Source organism: Myxocyprinus asiaticus, chromosome 9 (genome assembly GCF_019703515.2).
Source record: "Myxocyprinus asiaticus isolate MX2 ecotype Aquarium Trade chromosome 9, UBuf_Myxa_2, whole genome shotgun sequence".
In the NCBI taxonomy this organism is placed as follows: domain Eukaryota; kingdom Metazoa; phylum Chordata; class Actinopteri; order Cypriniformes; family Catostomidae; genus Myxocyprinus; species Myxocyprinus asiaticus.
Window position 1 is genome coordinate 26,424,757 of NC_059352.1, and position 21,944 is coordinate 26,446,700.

General features: G+C 39.3%; 1 protein-coding gene across 4 annotated transcripts in view; it reads left to right on the plus strand.

Annotated features, from left to right (window-relative positions):
• The first annotated feature begins 834 nt into the window (after positions 1-834).
• The window catches only part of LOC127445616 (PEX5-related protein-like), a 164,463-nt gene continuing 143,353 nt past the window's right edge, over positions 835-21,944 (plus strand). For all 4 annotated transcript variants that reach the window (XM_051705792.1, XM_051705794.1, XM_051705793.1 and 1 more), the window contains exon 1: positions 835-1,324. In XM_051705792.1, the coding sequence (XP_051561752.1) occupies positions 1,304-1,324 (21 nt within the window). In that variant the 5' untranslated portion in view covers positions 835-1,303. The remainder of the gene's footprint in view (positions 1,325-21,944) is intronic.

The following is a 21,944-nucleotide window of genomic DNA, read 5'->3' on the forward strand; positions in this document are numbered from 1 at the left end:
TGGGGTAACCTCCTCGTGGTCGCTATAATGTGGTTCGCTCTCAGTGGGGCGGGTGGTGAGCTGTGTGTGGATGCCCCGGAGAATAGCCTGAAGTCTCCACAGGCACTATGTCTCCCCGGTAACGTGCTCAACAAGCCACATGATGTCTCAGACACAGAGGCAACCGTGATTCGTCCTCCGCCACCCGGATTGAGGCGAGTCACTACGCCACCACGAGGATTTAGAGCGCAATGGGAATTGAGCATTCCAAATTGGAGAGAAAAAGGGGAGAAAATAAAAAGAGAAAACGTTAAATTATGCATTTCTATGGGGTTTCTTGTTTCACTTTCTAAACATATATAAAAGAAAATGTGAATCCTCTGTGCTGTTTTTCAATTGTTATTTTATGTAAATGCGCTAGACAAGTCTTTGACCGTTACGCCACGTTTCGCAGTTTCTCTCTCTCTCTCTCTCTCTCTCTTTCTCTCTCTCTCTCTCTCTCTCTCTCTCTCGTGGCAAAGCGTTCTGTTATATTCGTTCTGCAGGGTCTAGATTTTTAAGCCCAAGAACGGTTTCGTTCTTAACGGACCCTTGTGGTATTTTCACCTCATACTTTAAGAAGAACGACAATTATGTAACAAATGTAAGTTGCGCCTCCTTGCTCGATTATCCAGTCCACATGAAGAGTATGCTATAACCGTGGAATTTACAAAGTTGCAACACAAAATCTGAACAGCGCATTAGAAACTGCACATTAAAACGCCGACAACACCTGGACTGAGCATCTGTGCGTTCAGGGCGATGCTTCTGTGAATGCCGGAAACGACTCCGCCTAAATCTTTTGGACTGGGGAGAGGAGCAGTGGAAGAGAGAGAGAGAGAGAGAGAGAGAGAGAGAGAGAGAGAGAAAGAGAGAGAGAGAGAGAGAGGAGGAATTGCTGAAGAATCAGACCAACTACGACAAAACCCTCAGAGTCACACAGGGTCTGCGATAACGACGTAGGCATGATGATCAGCGCATCCATCGCGCGCCAGAGCAAGTTGGTGAAGAGACTCGCCGGCGCGTGTGAAGCTTTCAACCAGCAGCGCTGAAGGCTCCTCAGCTCTTATAAAGTACATTGGTGTCGAAAGCGATGGTGTGCGCGTAATTTCAGCACTTGATTCAAAGACAGCTCTCGTGTTCCGTCTTGCCTCTTTGGACTCAATCTCAAAAGCAGTTATTTTCAGTAGTTTCCGAACACTCTTGCACGTATAAACATTAGAACTGTCATCATATTTCTTGTGTTCATCTAACTGAGATCCATAGTCTGGGACCTTCACTAAATATGTACCAGGGGCATTTGCAGGTAAGACTCTGTTCATATAAGACGTTCTTTGCATTCTTTATTTTTAAGATTGCTATTATTGTTATTGTTATTGTTGTAGTTCACCACCTGCACTGAAACACTGGAATCACTGGACATGCATGTTGGCATGATGAGCATTCACAGCCCAAGCATGTTAGGTGTAAAGTTAAGTAAACAATACATACAAATAATGTGTCAAAGCTTTATATTTTAACATGTCCTGGTCCAGAAGAGTCTTGCCTCAGTGTGCATGTTGATGATGTTTATGCATTTTAATTCCTTAATATAAGATATGGCAAATATGCTTTGGAATGGTAAGTTATATTATTTATACTTGTGTAATGGAACTGCAAACTTGAGCAAACAAAAGCAGCGTTAAGTCACTGCTGTTCATCTCTAGCATACATGACAATGACATATACTTTAGTCAGATGCCAGTTGAGCTATTTGAACAATAAAATGAGCTCTCTGAAAAATTAAAAGAAAAGAAAAATACTGTTTACCAGCCATAAAACCTTGGCACCATGTTTCTCTTCTGTATGGTTTTGCACTTCAAAGATATTTTGCACTCAGTTGCACACTCGGTTGTAGCATCATCCATAGTGGATTACCCTTTTTAGTTAATTGGGGAATAAGAAATTGGCCTACATATTTGAAGTTCTGAAGAAGCCTGTTTGAAATCCATTAATCACTTTATGTGCAAAATAAGTTTAATCCTGCACTGTAGTGTGCCTATACCCATTTTCTTTTGAACCTCAATGCATACTAAAATGACAACCACAGGGTATAGATTGTGTGACTGTTTTATGAAGATCTCTTAATTATATAACTGCTAAACAAAAGCAGGCAGTGTTTTACTACAGAGTCTTACAGCTCCGAAGTAATTTAGCAGTTGAATATTTAATGACTTCTTCTACAGCTTCTTGGGAAACCAGAGAAGCTTTCTGATACCCCTGGTCTCTATGGTCTGCTAAAGATGTCTTCCGTTACCTTCATATTCCTTAGTTAATGCTGGATAAACTCTTTGTATTCTGTACCCTTATTTTCTTTAGATTGGCCACCATTTCAGCATATACATACAGTGTATGTAAAGTATAGGCTATACATCATATCTATTTAAAACGATACTGTGTGCAACACAGAACATGAGTAGGGTGAATATGGGTAAAGTGGGATAAAGGGTAAAGTGGGACAGTTAAGCTTGATCCCCTTTACTATATTTCCATATGATGTATTTCTTACATGGTTAAAAAACATTACTAAACTATTCTTTAGGAAGTAAACAATTAACTTTTTGGGTTTGTATGTTGATGTAAGTTGACGTTACATTGGGACCCCTGGCAGAGCTTATGTCATGACCACCACTGGGATAAGAATTAAGGAAAATGACAGACATCTGAGGAAAATATTAGTAAGAGTTGGCTTAATTTTTGTAAATGTTACATGTAATGACTTATGTTGTAAAAGTGTATCAAAAAATGTAGAAATAGATATTTTCTATAGAATAAGTTTTCCTCTGTCCCACTTTACCAGAGGCATATTGACAGGGTGATACTGGTAAGGTCATTTACCAGAGGAGTAGTTCGTTTATTATTAACTTACATAGCAAAAATAATGATTAAATGGCAGTGCAGTGCAGTTCAGTGCATTTCGTAGTGTATTTACATGTGTGTAGTGCAATGCATAGTGCACAGTGCAGTGTATTTACATGCAATGAAAAGAAAATTCATTCTTTCAATTTGTTCTCTTGATCGTATTCTAATCTTTATGTAGCATACAAATGAAATTCAAATGAATGTAGCCTATTTTCCCATTTTTGATGATTTGTTTTAGATGCACATCTGCACCTTTGTGTTGTGGATGTGCATGCTTTCTGAGCTTTTATATTAATCTTTGAGCCTATTAACTTTATATATAAATAATATTGAACAGCATTTTTTTTTCCAGAGGGGAATTTTAGTGTTTTACACTAATATTTAAAAACATTATAAATGGTTAATCTTCATGGATATTTTAAGAAGAATTAACAACTTATTGATTTAACAAGTTGATATTTGTTAATCGCTATTCGAATTGTCCCACTTTGGCAATAAGTGTCGCACTTTACCAGTATTGCCTGATACAAATCTGAAACTTGGTCAAATAAGGGTCTTCAAATGTTCTTCTTCCCAGTTTTTAGTTTTTCTTATTTTTTGTTTTTGACTTAGGTAGGAGACATCCTAAGCTTTCTATAAAGGTATAGGTTTTAGATTATATGGCATTTGGATCATACTGTAAAAAAAGTGCCAGGAAAGTAAAAATTTTCTTTGCATATATACGCTTTACTTGTTCTGTTATAAATGTTACAGGAGACAGAAAATAGATGTGTTTTCAGCACAAAGGTAATCTAACACTTGATAAGAGTCTCATTTGGTCCTATTCATAACTGTACTCATCGTGTTAGAGGCTTTTGTTTCAGGCTTTGGGGAGTTAGGGAGAGTAAGATATCACATTTTCCCTGTCAGGTATGGAGGTAATTTAAGAGGAAATGTTCTCTCGTGCAAAGCAGAAGTCTTATCTGTCCTTCACTGGGCTCTCTTCAGCTCCTCCCCCCTAAATAGACACACTTATCTTGACAGTGATGGTTCATTCTCCCTTGAAGCCATCTCAGATTTTTAATGTTTTGCTCTGGCGTTCATGTAAATTCATTTAACAACTGAGTATTTATAGCCTGCACAAGTGTTTTAATTTATATTAAAAGCAAATAATATGCATTATCCACATTATGCATGCTTAAACACAAAAGCACTAAGGCTGCCTGAAGGGTTAAAAGCAAATGGTACATTTTCTATTTATCAGTATGTGGTAAAACTTCATGAGTATGCAAGGAAGTCAGCATTCCTCAAAGCTATCACATCAGCCACTTTAAGGATGTTTATGCTTTGCTGGTTTTTACCATTAAAATGAAACTTGAATGTTAAAGTTTTCAGCCTCTTACCTCACTAGGGGGCATTGGAAATCAATATTTCTTACTGAACATATACTAAAATTCTCTCACAGGTGAGGGAAGTGAATTCTCCTGATTCATCTAAAACAACAGTAGGATTTGGTACACTGTGCCAAACAAAGAAAGAGTCTTTTGTATTGTGATGGCAGGACAACTTACTTGATCATGCTTGTTCATCACAAAAACAAAGAGAGCAAGTGCATTGATAGTGCATTGATGGTACTGTAGATAAATATCAAAGTAGTTTAATTTTATGGTTATTTGGCCTATTTAAAGCAACTATTGAGCACCCACCTTTGATGTAACAACATGTTATAATTGCTATAAATAACTCCAGTTGCTTGGGTGATTCCTGCCCTTTACAGCCATACAGCTGTAAGAGATTAAGTTGCAAGCAACGTAGTGCATTGCGTTCACTATCATACATGGTCATCACAAATAGTCCAAGTGCAGCTCTGTGTGCGTAATATCTCGCTGTGGCTTTCGCTGGTTTGCACCGCACTGTCTGCCTAAGATAAAGCACCTTACGGAACTCTGGCAAAAAGCTCAGGTGCCTCCCATCCTTCATATTCACTTTAATTAGCTTAGGCATCTTGTGCATATTCAGTATTTTATGGATCGTCTCTAAACAGGTCTACTTGCAAATTCCATAAATGTGTCCACAGCTCTCTGGAATTGTAGTTGCTTGTTCTCAGATGTTCAGCTTTAATACATGGTGGTAGACACTGTAATACAATTTTTTCCCTTAAGGATCTATTTCTACTTTATCTAAGCCTTAAGAATAACTATTATTGGTGTTACCTGATGTATTTCAGTTGATTCAGCAGCATATCACCCTGCAGCTCTTACCTGGTTTCCCACTGAAGCTAAGCAGGGTTGAGCATGGCTTATACCTGGATGGGAGTTTTTCTGGGGAAAAATAAGGTTACTGCTGGAAGAGGCAAGTAGGTATAGCTGCAGGCCAGAGACCTCCAAATGGGGATGGGTTACTCCAGATGTGGTCGTGGTTACTCCAAAAGGGGGTTGTGCCAACTCCAAAAGGGGGTGTCACTTCCACTCATGCAAGGTTAGGGAAAGGGTTTGGTAAGGGGCTCCCTATATCTTTTCTGGTGATTTGGAGCTCCCATCCCTTTTTGGAGCACAGCCTGCAGCTATATCCTTCTTGGAAGAGGTGTTAGTGAGGCCAGCAGGGGGTACTCATCCTGCAGTCTGTCCTAATGCCCCAGTATAGTGACAGGGACATTATACTGTAAAAAGGCACCATCTTTCGGATGAGACGTTAAACCAAGGTCCTGACTTTTGTGGTCATTATAAATCCTAGGGTGTTTTTTGAAAAGAGTATGGGTGTACCCCGGTGTCCTGGCCAAGTTTGTTTATTGGTCTCTTTCCATCATGGCTTCATAATCCCCTGAATTGACTACATCACTGTACTCTCCTCTCCACCGATATAGGGCCTAATGATTTCCGCACTGCGGAAAACACGGACGGAATCGCCGAATCAAGTCGTAAAAACGGAATTAACTATAAAACACGGAATGTCACGAAATTGGAAATATTTGGGATAAAATGAATGCATAAATGCACAATTAATTACATTAAAATTGTAATATGTCCTAGTGTGTTGATTAAAACATAAAAGGCTGAGATTTATTTAAACAGATATACAGTTTGCATGAGCTGAGCTTCAACAGTAAGAGAATATGTGTGAAGCCACTGCTTAAACACTAATCACATCATTAAAATCATGTTCAATCTGTGTGTGTATAAATGACAAAGAGAAGATCACTTTTTTCACTGACATACTATAAATGCATACAATTAAATAATAGCCTTTAGCTATTTAATAAGCACATTGGCCCATAGAGTGAACGGCTTTTCCAGAGATAAGAAGTGAAGTCATCGAAAACATATGGTTTTGCAGTGAAATGTCAAAATAAAAGCACCATTTAACTAAACATGAAATTGAAAAAAACATGCGACAGAATTTTTTTACTTCTGTATAACAAAATGAAATAATCAATGTAGTAGTAGTAATAATGCTAATAATAATATATTAATAATAATGACATTATATTTAAGCAGTGCCTCACAAGCAGTGTCTTCATCGCTGCTTTCATTAATACCGTGATGCTCAATAGTGCAGTTCTGTATTTGACAAAAAAATAATAACAATAATCAAATTTGGGGTTTTGGATTGTGCTGTGAGGATCATTATAAAAGCTCTTCATCTGCTAAAAATAATGCAATGGTATGTTGAAATGTAATTGTTCTGTTCTCGTTTGATACAGAATTCTTTGATTAGATGGGTTTTTTTTTTTTTTTATGATAAAATGTAATTAAACTTTAAAACCCGGAATTCGGAGAAAATAAAATGGAAAACATGGAATTTGGGAAAAAAACAAAAATGGATTTCATAGGGACCTACTGATAGTTAATGTGTGGTGACCGTTTTGGGGAACTATGGCTGCTGTAGCATCATCGAGGTGGATGTTGAACACTGGTGATGGTTGAGGAGATTCCCCCAATACTGTGTAAAGTGCTTTGAGTACCTAAAAAATTACTATTAAAACATTTATAATTATAAATGTCTTACAAGCATCAGGTGCACTATAGGTCAAATACTTAACTTAGAGTCAGTTGCACTGCTGGTTAACAATTGGACATTACCCTCAATAGAGCCTCTGTAATGTACAGAGGAGCTTCTTCAGTCTTTTTTTAATCCAATTAAATTTTGAAAAATGCAGAAAGGTAATCTTCCCATTTTCTAAATTGTCTGACTAATGGGGACCTCTTGAAAAAAGACTGCTTGAGACATAGCTACACTGTAGAGCTGTTGTGTTGTATATTATCCCTTGATGTAGTTCTGCCTTGTGAATGCTGTCTCCTTGACTTCCCAGAGATCTGGAGATACAGTCCTCTCATAATTTTTCCTGGCATAGTATCTTACGATAATGTTCTTTTTTCTGCCACTCTAATAGGCTGACAGGCAATGGGACCGTTGGCTCTTTCATGCTGCCTTCAGCTCTGGCTCTGACTGTGATTTTTGTGAAGGAGGTGAAAAGCAGTTCATCTTGGGCTCTTGTCTTTTGAGTTGGGCTCAGAAAAAGAGACTGAGACATGCTTGTGTGACACTGCTGTGAGTGTGCAGGCCCAGACTACAGCAGCCAAAGGCAGGAGGGACTAGAGACCCTACAACTGTCACAGTTATTGATTTATGCGAGAGGGTCTCAGTATGACCTTTCGAGGCCTCTCCCAACAGAATAGCCAGTGAAAGAAAAAGACAGAGAGATTTAGAGTCACTATCCTCAGAATATTAATGTGTCAAGCAATCCTCAGTGAGCTAATCAAGATTAGATAATTGGTTTTACATATAATGCTGTTAAAAAAAAACTACATGCAAATTATAAAAGCGCAAATTATAATAAATAATAATTAGATCAAACTGCAACAACATGATCAGTGGTATCTGTCTCTTCCCAAAGGACAAGGATAACAGCTCTTTTCATAAAAAAGTGTCTAGAGAATGGTGTGGCCAACCATCAACGATTCCTTTAGATTTCAGTTCCGCTCAAATGTCTCTCAGAGGTTTAGACTTCTACAAAATAGAGGAACGGCAGATTCAAATCACTAGTGGAGCTCTAATGTGTTTGTTCACTTGTAGACTCTACTTAATTGCTGTGGACACCACACCCGAGCTCTTCCACTGTGTCAAAAGTGTAGCCTTTAGCATTTAGACAAAATGTATTAAGAGAAAGATGTTGTGTTAAAAGATTATTGATGTTCTATTAGCAGCAATTTATCATTAATTTGCATGAAGAATACAGCTTTTGATGTTGTGAAACTGCTCTGTCTACTGTCTGCATTTCGCTAAAGTAGAGCATCAGACACTCAGATTATAATCTGTTATATATTCAAAGATGTAAATGGCAATAAAAAATATGGTTATATAATGTAGCAGGCATGTAATGCAGCATTATATAGTAAACAAATGTGACAGGCAGTTGTTATTTAAAAGGGTTTGTTCACTAAAACATTTTAATTCTGTTGTCATTTCTGTCTCATGTTGTTCCATGCTTTCTTTTTTTGGTGGTGATGTTAGGGAGAATATTGAGGACTGACAGCTTCAGTCACCATTCATATTTATTGTATGACAAAAAGATGCAAAGAAAGTCTGAAGAAATGGTGACGGAGATCACCTAACACTTTCTGCCTAACACACCATTCTGCATAATATCTCCGGTGTTCCACAGAATAAAGACAGTCATGCAGGTTTGGAACAACATTCCAGTAAATTAGGAGTAAATTAAGGTGAACTATCCCTTTAAGGAACTATTTGTACTTGATCTAACCCATTAAAACTTTAGTTGGGGTAACATAATGTATAGACCAATATTTTGGCAACATCACAGATGGAAGTGGTGGCAAAATGACCAGCGCGAACAGAGAAACCAAACCTGTAGTTCTCTGTGCCAATAGTTCTCAAAACTTTAGCTGTTACCTTTAAACTGTCTGGTTAAGCTAAATTAAATGTGCTGCGCAAATTTTGTTAAATTTGTAAGGGATTTGCTGCAAATTTGCCACTCATTCTTTTCAAATGCAGTGACCTTGTGTTTCATTTTGTTTGCCAGAAGTTTGCAGCACTTCACCAGTAGAAGTGAACCTGCAGCAATCCTTTGGCAACAATGGACATTTTGCTGCAAGGCTCATTTGCATGTGAAAATAATCAGTGGCGAATTTGCAGCAAGTTTGCGGCAAATTTGCCATGAACTCTCGATTTTTGTAAGGAAAAAACAGAGGGCTTCACATTTATTGGATTCCGTCAACAGAGCTGTTTAACCTTTTATTTCAGGTATGTTATTAACTCATATCATTATAATAATAGTAGCTATAGCTAAGAATATTTCTGTATTTATGATGGCTTTGTGTCATACTTTCATTTAATCAATGATTATAACTAGCTGTGTTACTATAGCAAACCTAGCTAGCTTTGAACCTGAAGGCTAATTTTATTCTATTTTTTAGCGATATGTAGAGGAGCTAGCTTCTTTTTTTTTTTCATGAAAAACAGTTTTCCATGCTTTCTGCCACCATTTACTGTCAAAACAAATGGGGGGGGGGGGGGATTAAACCTAAAAATTTGCTTCATGTGGTAACATCTTAATGTACTGGTTTTATTCAAGTCAAAAATATTAACTGGCATCATTGAATCAACCTGAATACATAATGTTACACCAAAAAAAAAAAAAAAAAAAAAACTCATTTTAAGGGTTAGATCAAGAAGAAATAGCTCCTTTAGGTAATGCTTGAACTTTTTAAATGGTTGTTCCATAAGTTATATCTACCACAATGTTTTAATGCAGTATTCAGGGCTTACAGAATCAGTTTGTTGAGCTGTTGAGTGAGTATATGTCTCTCAGTATCAATCACAATCATACTGAAATCCTGTTGATACATTTGGACAGTGTTTTCTGAGGCCATGTGGCAGCCTTTCAAATAAAACCAATATGAGACCATCTGTCTCACTCAAGGTGTGCTTCTTGACAGGGGGTATCTTTACATTACTGACGAGGAGGACATCTTTGCTACTTTTACACTTGAGTTTGCATCCCAGAGGCTCACCTCTGACACCTAAGTTCCTGAATGAAGATACATGAAAAACAAGGGACTATTTTCTCCTTTGCCTGTTCGAGCTGATTAGGCTGATTAGTGTGTTTGAGGGAAAAAGAGTAAGGAGATGCAGACATCCGGAAAAATGATAGTTCTCTTTTTTCTTTTCTTTTCTTTTTTTCGGAGAAATGTGAGCAGCTTTTGTCAAATCGTTATCGAATTTTATTTCCCAACAGTCTGTCTGACTCTGTCACTTCTGTAAAGACAGTAAATAAATTATGAAGGTCTTACACAAGAGATGTTCACATAAGCTGTTATGTAATGCATAAATAAGAGTGTAATGAATATGTAATAAATAAGAAAATTTAAAATTTCATGGGTAGGGGAAAGTTGCTAGACCGGTGACAGACTTTAATTATTAAGAAGCTTCTTTTGCTGAATTTAGTAATGCTGTGCAAATATTGGAAAAGCATGAACACAGATAGTATTTGATTACATCATTAAACACGCCCCCACCGGCATGTCAGGGGGAGACACTGGTAAACAAATCAGTGTGTTTCTACAGCACCAACAAGATAAAGAAGTTTGAAACATTATTACAGCGAAAAACATTTAAGTGTATATAGAAACATTGGATAATATTTCAAAAAGGTTTTATGAGAAGATAAATATGAAGATAAACTAATTTGGTGGATTGGATCCTTCCATATTACCCATGTGCTATGATATCCTCAATACTTCATGCACACTGTTAGTGCTAACACGAGTCTGGAAAGATATTCAAGTCTCTAAAATCATGTATTATTTCGTCTGTGGATGGGTGCTGGACTTTAAACATTTACCAGTGGGAAAGAACAATTGAGAAGATGAAAGCATAATCGCCACAGCAAAGGTCTGTTAACAACAACACATTGTAGCACATGCTAAATATAAAACGAATTATTTCCTCTTAAAGATGAGCAGAAACTTTATATCTGCAAATGCTACTTTGTTCAGATAAAGACATAAAAGATGTTACTGCATCTGGCCTATGTGTTTCTTAACCTGAAGTCATTCAATGTAATTGAATTCAATGCTCAAAATAATATTTCTATTTAAATCACTTTTATCTGTTTTCATGGGATTCCCCTCCATCTTAAATGTGATGTTAACTGTATTATTTTGTATAGATTCTGCAGTACGCTTGTTAAACATGTTAAACATGCTTCTTGTGTAATCATTACTTTTCTGTTTATTGTCATTTTACACACTCAGCATATACTTATTCCCTTTATTCATAGTCTCATAGCTCTGTTTTCACTGATACCTGCTGCATTTACAATGAGTGAGAATGTTTAATCTGGAATTTAGAGATGATACCCAATCAAGTTTTGTATTGCCTTGAATATTGTCTACTTGAAAATAAATTTAATAAATTATACACGGTCAAACACTTAATATCGGAGTATTGAATAAATAAGAGCCTACACACAAGATATGAAGCAAGCTAGCATGCTGATGCTAACTGTCTGGAGTACTGACTTCTTAATGTTAACAAAGTACAGAATGCTTGTGTTGTACGATTAAATTCTTTGTCATTCAGTATTTACACAGGTGTACAAGAGATAAAAATATTTTATTAAAGGGACAAGACAGCAACAGAAAAAATACTTACAAATGGGAGAAACAGCCAGGTAAACTTTAGCCTGCCTTTAAACTGTACTTTAGCCTTTAGCTGGCCAGTCTGTTTTGCTCCAGTAACAACAGGAGATATCCTTACAGTTCCTAGATTTATCTTAAAAGATGTGATCAGAATACACCCAGCTGAAAGTTTTTTTATTTTTATTTTTTATTTTTTTATCCTGGTTAACGACATAGCCCTTCTTTTCTTACTAAGTACTCTGATATTTGCTCCTTTGTGTTTCTTCACCCGTTGGCCAGATTATAGCACTAAACAACTGGTTACCATTTAAAAATCAAAACAACCAGTTTATTAAGTACATAAACTTTTATTTGGTATAAACATTTAGTTTATACCAAACTTTAAATACTACACTAAACTTTACATGGTATTTAGTAATACTCTTTCTCCCACTGCACCGGCAGACAAAGATTTTGATCTGTGTCTCCAGGCAATATGGCAACAGCGCTTCGAGATGCAAATAGCTTGTTAACTAAATTGAGCTGGATCAAGTTTTTATTCAGTTAGAAGACATGCACATAAACTATGATAGAAACAAATTTACCAAGAAAAATCCTAGATGCGCATCAAAAAATGAATGTGTACTTTGCCTCAACAAGACGTGACTGAATAATTATCTCATAAGAGGATTAACTAGCAGACCAATATCATTGCATATCATCTCAAATGTTGCTCTGCTCATTCTGAATTTTTCATTTTTGCATGGCCAAATCCTGTCATCACAATTATTATCTACTATTACATCCCAGAAAGGTCTGATGCACTGTTTCTCCCAGATTAAAGGCATCTGCCGCAGATCACCTGCAAACATGAATTTCGTCAGAGCGTCATGTCTGTGCACTCTAAACAGTGATTTATATATATAAAAAAATTCCCAATACGCTCTAAGTCCTCATAGTGGCATAGTGACTCACCACGAATCTCAGTTGCCGCCACGTCTGAGACAGTCAATCCATGCATTTTATTACGTGGCTTGTTGAACGCGTTACCACAGAGACATTGCACGTGTGGAGGCTTCACGCTATTCTCTGCGGCATCCACGCACAACTCACCACGCACCCCACCAAGAGCGAGAACCACATTATAGCAACCACGAGGAGGTTACCCAATATGACTCTACCCTCCCTAGCAACTGGGCCAATTTGGTTGCTTAGGAGACCTGGCTTGAGTCACTCAGCATGCCCTGAATTCGAACTCGCGACTCCAGGGTTGGTATTCAGCGTTTTCACTCGCTGAGCTACCCAGGCCACGATTTATTAAATTTAATAAAAGAGCCACAGTGGGTTCCCAAGTGGCTCCAACTTCCATTTCCATCTCTAATTTCCCCAGAAGTGACGATTTTGTTCTCTTGAACACATGGAATGAAAACGCTGCTTTATTCACAAATTGTTTGCGATATTCTGATTTTTTGCATAAAATACATTTGCAACTTGAATGGAAACTCAGCTATTGAGTGCATCAGAATATGTGTCATTATTTAATATCATGAATTAAAATATGGTGACATGCAGGGCTATAATTAATAAACACAGGAATCACTGAGGGATAGGGGGACTAGATTTGCACATCTACTCGCTATAACAAAGGTTAACCAGAATCTCAGCAGAATCTTGGGATATGGAACTCTAGTTAAATGAGCAGGCTGGTTTTGTCCTCTAGAACATTTCCTTCGAGCTTCAAATTCAAACTCATTGCAAGAAGTAGGGCAGTTATCACCTTCCCTGGGTGGTGCCTCATCCATCTCTAAGTGCGGTATATAGATAAAATCCCTCTGCATTTATCAGGGCCCACAGTGGAATATAAGCGTCAAATGAAAGCAGACATCAGGGAAGGCAGGATGTGCTTTGGCAACGGAAACTTTAGGAATCTAATCTCTTTAAAGTGGCATGGGGAGAAATGCATCATACAGCAAGTCAGTGGCTGTGGTCCAAACACACCTGCATGGAAATCCTTTGTATTAACATGACCAGTTTGACTAAAATGGCCTCAAATATATACATTTAACAATTTTGTTGGTTGTCAGCAGGAGAATTTGTTTCAGTCAGTTTAAAATGTAATAATAATAGTAGAGGTCAAGGAAACTATTAAACCATAAAATCCATTCTTCAGAGGATTCTGATATCTCTAAAGCATCCTAGTCTAGCAAAAGAGAAAGCAATGTGGGATTATACATTTAAGTGTCACTATAAGGTCAGATGGTCTACTGACAAGAAAAACTAAAGTGATGCACATTGTATTGGTCTTTCAAGGTATTTGTATCATGATTCTGTGAGATTATCTCCCAATGACCGTATTCTGTTTGTCCAATTGACTGAGAGTATATGTGAATGAAAACATGTTTCTCATGCTAACTAGGTCTAGCCCCTTTTTGCCTGTGATGGCTCTAGGTGCCCCAGCCCTGATCTGTGAATTGGTGGCCATTGTTCTTCATTCAATAAATGTCTGATTCAAATGTAAGTTAATACATTTATGCCATAGATGTGGACCCTTCCTTATTTCAAGTTTCAAGTTTCAAGTTTTATTGGTCACATACATAACCACACACAGTACGACATGTAGTGAAATTCTTGGTACGACTTTTCTCCCCACAGTTTACGATACAATTATTTATATAGATAGATAAGGAGTAGAAATAGAAGTTAAAAAACACAATTAAAGACACAGTTTACAACACAATAAAATAGGAGAAAGAAGAAATATACTGTTTGTACAAAGTATGCATATGAATATGAAATAGTGCATAATGACAGATGTAGAGGTGGTAGCAGCAACAGTTTGACTGGCAATATGTACATTGTGCAAGGTAAAGTGCAATTGTGCAGTAATGTTGACCTGCAACAGGCTGATGTTATAGAGGTGATGTTGTAGATGTATAATAATGATAATATAATAATATGATAATGCATAGTGTAATATTGCTACAAGTGTGTGGTGTTGAATAGTGAACCTAGTCCTGGTGTTGTCCTTGGTTCAGGACACAGATGGCCTGGGGAAAGAAGCTCCTTCTCATTCTCTCTGTTTTGGCCATCAGGGAGCGGAAGCATTTCCCTGAACACAACAAAGAGAAGAGTCAATTATTAGGATGGCTGAGGTCTTTCTTGATCTTCCTGGCTTTGGTCCAGCATTGTTTGCTGTAGATGGACTGCAGGTCAGCTCAGCTGATCGCACCACTCTTTGTAGAGCAAGTCTATCTTGTTGTGTGCAGTTTCCAAACCAGGCTGTGATGTTTCCTGTCAGGATGCTCTCAGTGGTGCAGGTGTAAATGTTTTTTAACCTGAGGTGGTAAAGATGCTGACGGGCCTTCTTCACCATGCTGTTAATGTGGCAGGTCCATGACAGACCGTGTGATGTGTGTATGCCAAGATAACGGAAACTGTCCACTCTCTCCTCTGTGGCCCTGTTGATCATAATGGGGTGGTAGTTCCTCACCTGCTTTGTGCTGAAGTCCACTATCAGCTCCTTTTTCTTGCTGACATTCAAAAGGAGGTTGTTCTCCTGGCACCAGTCCTCCAGGCCTTTGATCTCCTGCAGATAGGCCCTCTCATCATTATCAGAGATCAGGTCCACCACAACAGTGTCATCAGCAAATTTGACAATGGTGGTGGAGTTGGAAGTGGCCACACAGTCATAAGTGAACAATGAGTACAGCAGGGGGCTTAGAACACAACCCTGGGGGGCTCCAGTACTGAGGGTGAGGGTGGGGTGAGACATGTCTGCCCACCCTTACAAAGCACTTCATCACAATTGAGGTCAGTGCTACAGGACGATAGCCATTAAGGCAGGATGGTTGGGGTTTCTTCAGGACAGGAACAATGATGGACTGTTTAAAGCAGGTTGGAATTACTGACTGTTCCAGGGAGAGGTTGAATATCTCTGTGAACACTGGTGCTAGCTGGTCAGCACAGGCTCTGAGGACCTGACCTGTGATTCCATCTGGTCCTGTTGCCTTCCTGATGTTCACTCTCCGGAAAGCCATTTTCACATCACACTCTGTGATGGTGAACACGTTTCCAGCGTTAATGCTCTCCGCATACAAGCAGCCATTATCACTATTGGTGCTGTCAGCACCGTTAGCACAGTAAACTGCAGCCTCAAAGCGAGCGTAAAAAGTGTTCAGCTCATCTATGAGAGAAGCATCAGCGTTCATGATTTTGGGGGATGGTGTTTTATAGTCCGTTATCATTCTCAATCCCTGCCACAGCTTCTAGAGCCACCCTGTTGAAACTGTGATTCCAATTTCTTCCCATAGTGCCGCTTTGCCTCCCTCACCGCTCTGCGTGTGTTGTAAGACGTGATTTTGTAATTGTCCACGTTCCCAGTGGCGAGCCCCGCTTTATAGGCAGTGGTGCGGGATGACAGAGCGTCGCGGATGGATTTATCCACCCACGGCCTCTGGTTGGGAAACATCCCAATGGTGGTTTTGCAGACTGTATCATCTACCAGCTTCCTGATCAATCCCACGACTGCTTCCGTAAACACGTTGATGTCATCAGAGCTGCGCCAGAACATGTCCCAATCTACGTCATCTAGAGCGTCTTGCAGAGTGGCCACTGATTGGTCTATCCAGCGCGTGACCTCCCTCTGAAACGGAGCTTCTTGTTTCAGCATTTGTTTGTATTTAGGTATGAGGAAGATGGCAACATTGTCCGATTTCCCAAACGGTGGTAGAGACTGTGCTTTGTAGCCTTCTTTAAATGGGGTGTAACAATGATCTAGAGTCCTGTTGCCTCTAGTAGGGCAGGTAATGTGATGGTGGAAGTTTGGTGCTGTGCGTTTTAGGTTGGTGCTGTTAAAGTCCCCCATCACAATGAGCGCAGCGTGCCGGTGATGAGTGTGATGCACAACAAGAGCCTCATGTAGTTCACATAAGGCAGTGTCCGTGTCCGCCTGAGGTGGTATTTAAACGGCACTTACTATGATCGAGTTGAATTCTCGAGGAAGGTAGAAAGGGTGACATTTGATGTTCAGAAGCTCCAGGTTGGATGTGCAGGAACGTGTGAGAGGAACAACACTCATGCTGTCGCACCAGATGTTGTTAACCATTAGACATACACCATCTCCCCTTGACTTCCCTGACTCCGTTGTTCTGTCCATGTGAAAAACCGAAAATAACTCGGCTGACTGGATGGCGTGGTCCGGAATCGCTGGGTTCAGCCATGTCTCAGTGAAGCATAGGAGGTTGCAGTCTCTAAGGTCCCTTTGGAACTTAACCCCGGCCCAGAGATTGTCCAGCTTGTTCTCCAGTGACTGAATGTTGGCTAGCAGAATACTAGGCAGAGGAGCACGGTGGGTGCGAGTCCTCAGTCTGTTCCTGACGCCGGCTCGTTTCCCTCGGGGCCGCCATTTCGGGTCACGTCCTTTGTTCTTCCTTAGAATCTCACTTGGCCAGCATGGGTCCGGTGTTAAAAACGACGATGGGTGAGTAAGTTGTAGACCAATAGAGATAAGAGTATGTCTGTCGTAATTGATAGTAACCATGGTGAGAAATAAGAAAGATTAAAATATCTTAAAGTGCAAGAGAAAAAAAGCAAAAAAAGCAAACTGTGGTCAGAGCAGTCGTGACAGAAGCCGACCTCACCGGCGCCATCATTTCTATGATAATGAAGCTGTCTGAGTGTTATAATTATTCTAATTGGAATAGGGCTAGTAGAATTCAGAGTCTTCACCCATTGGATGCCTTGGTTTCACTTGAATACTTTGTTACCACCTGGAAGTACTGCCCCCTGAATGCCTATAAAAAACTACGTATGCCTCCCTAAGTCAGACTTGATGACTGCAGCACGAGACATCACGTTCTGATGTGTAGACTGATACTCCTGATCTTCTACAATAAAGAATCCTCCTGAAGCTTTATCCGAGTCTCCTGGTCTTCTCTTAGAGTTTCCAACAGCAACTTTAAAAAGCAATTACTGCACTTTCTCATGAACAATTATGGACATCTTATACAAATGAGGTGATGAACAAAGATACGATAAATTATCATATTTCTCAATGGAATGTCATCTATCCACACTCTTTTGCTCTAGCTGTTTCTCTCTCGCTGTTTGTCTCACTCCATCTCTCAGTCTTTCTACCATTACTAAGTAGCTGCAACACAATTTTGAAAGCTAGTCCACAGAGATTAGAGGAAAAACAAACAGAGAGTGCTCTTGAGTTTCAAATGAATGTTTAAGGCTTTATTTGTGACACAAAATTGCCTCAGCATTCTGTTACATAACATTAGGAAGAAGAAACGGCTTCTGAGAAAATCTTGATGCAAAAACTCAAGATAATTGCTGTAGCAGTAGGTGAGTTTAATTGAATGAAAAGAGGCCTGCGTAACTGAGTGCGTGGTTGTAGTCAAAGATATCTTCCTTCTGATGTTCAAAAATTTATGGTGGAGAATTTGATTCATCACACAGCAGGCAGTCTTCAGGTGTAATGGAACAGAATTCAGGTGTCTCGAGATGCATTTTAAAAAGTATTTTTAAAGCTTTCAAGAACAGGGAAAAAGGGGGGAGTTATTTTAAACTTGACACAGCATCTCGAAAACTTCTTCTGCTGAAATTGTTCTATGCATACTGAAATTCAAAACCAATGCCCCCACTGGTCGAAGCCGGAAGTGTTGTTAAGGTGAAATGTCTACAGGGTGGCAGAAAAGCAAGTTGTATTTTTAGTTGTAAATGACGTAATACCGTCAACAGGACAACATATTTTATTAACCTTATTCCCTAAATCCACGGCTTTCAAACTGGGGGGCGCAGCCCCAGGGGGGTGCCAAAGCATGTCAGGGTAGGCACAGAAAATAAGGATAAATCTAAATTAACAGCTTAAAAGACCATAGTCCATCTTAATAGACCACAGATCTGTGGCATCATAAAATACTGTTAAGTGTCAAGAGCATCCTGAGAGAGCACACCATGTACCAGTTGTACGATTGCGAATTTGTATTGTAAGAATGACATTCTGATGCTCGCAGACCCTGTAAAAGACGTAAGCAAATCAAATTACATAAACCATCAACTAAGAACATCCGTTGTGACTCACGTCTTCTTATAACTTTCACATCAGTGGAACTTGCTGCACAAGTCTATTTAGGGTGCATAAAGGTTTTCTCAGAACTGATGTGGCAGCACATGTAAAAAATCCAAAAATATGTGGAACAAAATCATGACATGTCCATTATTACGAGTTCAATATATCAGGCTGACATGTCTTCATGTGTTTATGACAAGTGCCGTTTCACACAGAGACGGAGAATGGCTCATGTGATGTGAGTTTATCACAAATAAAGGCTAAAAAAAACAGTAATCCCATTGTTGTAAGAACAAACATTTATATTTATTTTTTATCCCCTTTTCTCCCAGTTTGGAATGCCCATTTCCCACTACTTACTAGTTCCTCGTGGTGGCGCGATTACTCACCTCAATCCGGGTGACGGAGGACAAGTCTCAGCTTCCTCCGCTTCTGAGATAGTCAGTCTGCGCATCTTATCACGTGGCTTGCTGTGCATGACACTGTGGAGACTCTCCGCTGTCCACGCACAACTTACCACATGCCCCTATTGAGAGTGAGAACCACTTAATCGCGACAACGAGGAGGTTACCCCATGTGACTGTACCCTACCTAGCAACAGGGCTAATTTCGTTGCTTAGGAGTCCTGGCTGGAGTCACTTGGCACACCCTGGATTTGAACTCGCAACTGCAGGGGTGGTTGTCAGCATCAATACTCGCTGAGCTACCCAGGCCCCCCTAAGGCAAACAAGTATTTTTAATAAAAAATAATGTGAAATACGGTTTAATATTATTAATAGAAATATTTATAGCCGTTAATCATGCACCAGTGTATGACGAATTGCTGAATGAGTCTGTTGGAGTGAATTTGACTGAAAGTTTATTGATCATCATTGGCGAATTGCTCCAACGCCTGAGATATGATGAGTTTTGCTAGTATAACACTAGAGGACAATACCTAATAAAACTTCAAATAAGTGGCCAAAATGTACTGCTGTTTTTAGTGGAAGAAAGATATTTTTTGACATTTAGTGTTGGCTATCTTATTTATTATTTTCTTGGCTATTATATAAGCATATACAAAATAATTTTATGTATATATATCTGCTAAAAGTTTGTCTGAGGGGAGGCTTACTGTTTGAAGGCTTTGAAAGCCGCTACCCTAAACCTAACCATCAATCTGATGGGGATGCTGCTTGTCAGTAATTCGGTGGTATGGGGTCGATTTCAGGGTTCATGAACATTCGGAAGCAGCACGTCAATTTCCTGTGTGATCACGTTGGACTGTTGTAATCAGAGATAAAGCTAGGAGAACAGCAGCATATCATCTCAATGTTGTCAAAGTTGTTGAAAGAAAAGCTTGCAAAATAGAATTCTCCCACAACAAACTTATAACTGACAAACTTATAACTGCGTATGAAGCTAAATATAGCATTTGACTTGAATGATCCACTTCAACTACTACACTCTCAGCTTCCTGCTTATTAGATACAGTATGAACTGCCCTGTGAACGTGCAAAATGATTGACAGACAGAAAGCACCTTAAAGTCCTCTGATTGGCTAGACAAAGAATCTGACCGTGGCCCGCAGTCACATTTTTGTTTTCTCTTCACAGAGCTCAAGGCTGTCACAGAGACAGGTATGATATTTCAGGACACCTATTTCCGTGAGATCTGTCAAGTAAAAGGGACCTTTTCTGCGTACCATACTATAAAAAATTGCTTGCAGCACCTTCAAGTAATAATAAAAATTCTGTGTACTATAAAAAAAAATATGTAAGAAATGCAAATTCATCTCTCTTGGCATACTGGAGTGCATGAGGCAGATCCTTGCCTACCTTACACAGTGTTTTAGGATATGAAGTGTATGCTGGCACTTGATGTTACAGAGAATTAGAGCAGGGAACAGGGAATCAGACCTCAATAAATATGCAGACCAAAGCATTGTTGCACTGCCATTACAGTGGTGGGGGGTTAGCGAAGTACAGTAAGCAATAAAAACACTGGCAGTCAGTTTGGGGTTTACCTCAGTAGTGGGCTTTTTAAAGAGACTCAATGATACAGTACATCAGCAGGGGGCAGTGCCTTTAGCACAGCTGTGACCCAAAACCTTGCCTAGTCTCATCTGTTTCACACACACTAACTCACATGTGGTGGGGTCAAGTGGTGTAGGCATGATGAATTCCCGACTCCGAAACAGAAGAGGTGATGATGCATGTAGTACGAGAGGTCAAAGGGCATCATCCTATCCAACCTGTACAGACTTTCTTAATGATAAATGAAATATGTCACCACGTTTGACAGGACTGTAATGCAAACAGGAATATTGTATAGGGGTAGTAGATAGATGAGATTATAAAATAGGAATATGGCATTCATTACATTGCAAACCACACTGGGCTAATGAAGAAAAAAATCATATGGGTGAGTAAATGATGACAGAATTTTCATTTAAGGTAAAATGGCCTTTTAAGTGTCCAGTGTATTCATAGGGAGGGTAAAAAAAACATGAGCTCTGCACATGGCAGTTTGCATTTCTGTTTTGGTCTGATAAAACAGCCCATCTTTTGGTCAAGTCCAATCACTCACTCCTGACATACAGAGATCCAAGCACAGGCTGTGTTTTGCACCAATCACTGGAATTCTTCAACAAACAGATTGCTGACAAAACTAAATGGAACTTTTGTGTTTATATACATATCTGAGAGGGAGCAAAAGCTAAGGAATGTGGTTGTATTACAAACACGGCACAAGATTTTGGCCTACATGTACATTCCCACCAGCTGTTCAAAGTGTGAGTGTGATTGTGTTCGTCTGTGCGTGCTGGACTGACCCCTAACCACACAGTCTGGCTGTACTGTCATGGGACTGGACTTGTCGAAACACAGATAGCTTCCTCAGGTAGTTTAAGGATTTTCTCGATGGAATTCCTTCTGCTGAAACAGCTGTTTTTACAGCCAAGCCCACTTTCTCTTAAAGCACATGGTCCCAACAAATTAACACAGATACACACCACCATAAATCTAATCGAAGATCCCACAGCATTCATTTTCCTCTAATAATTTGTAGCTGGGTGGTTCCATGTATATAGCCTAGCCACTGGTTTTCTTGTGGCCCCTGTCAATCACATGCATTTTTAAAGGATTGTCTTCATCTTGTGTCTTTTATTGTTCAAATACTGCCGCTTGTGTAAGAGCCCTGTGTGTCACTACGTAGATGCCAAAAGTGTCTTTATGCAGTGCGGCCAGTAAGCCCACCGCTTTCAAAGAGAAACCTTTTCCGTTAACACACTGACGTGAAAGGCATCCGAATTGTATCTTATTAAATTAGATGCTGGGATATAATTTTATGAT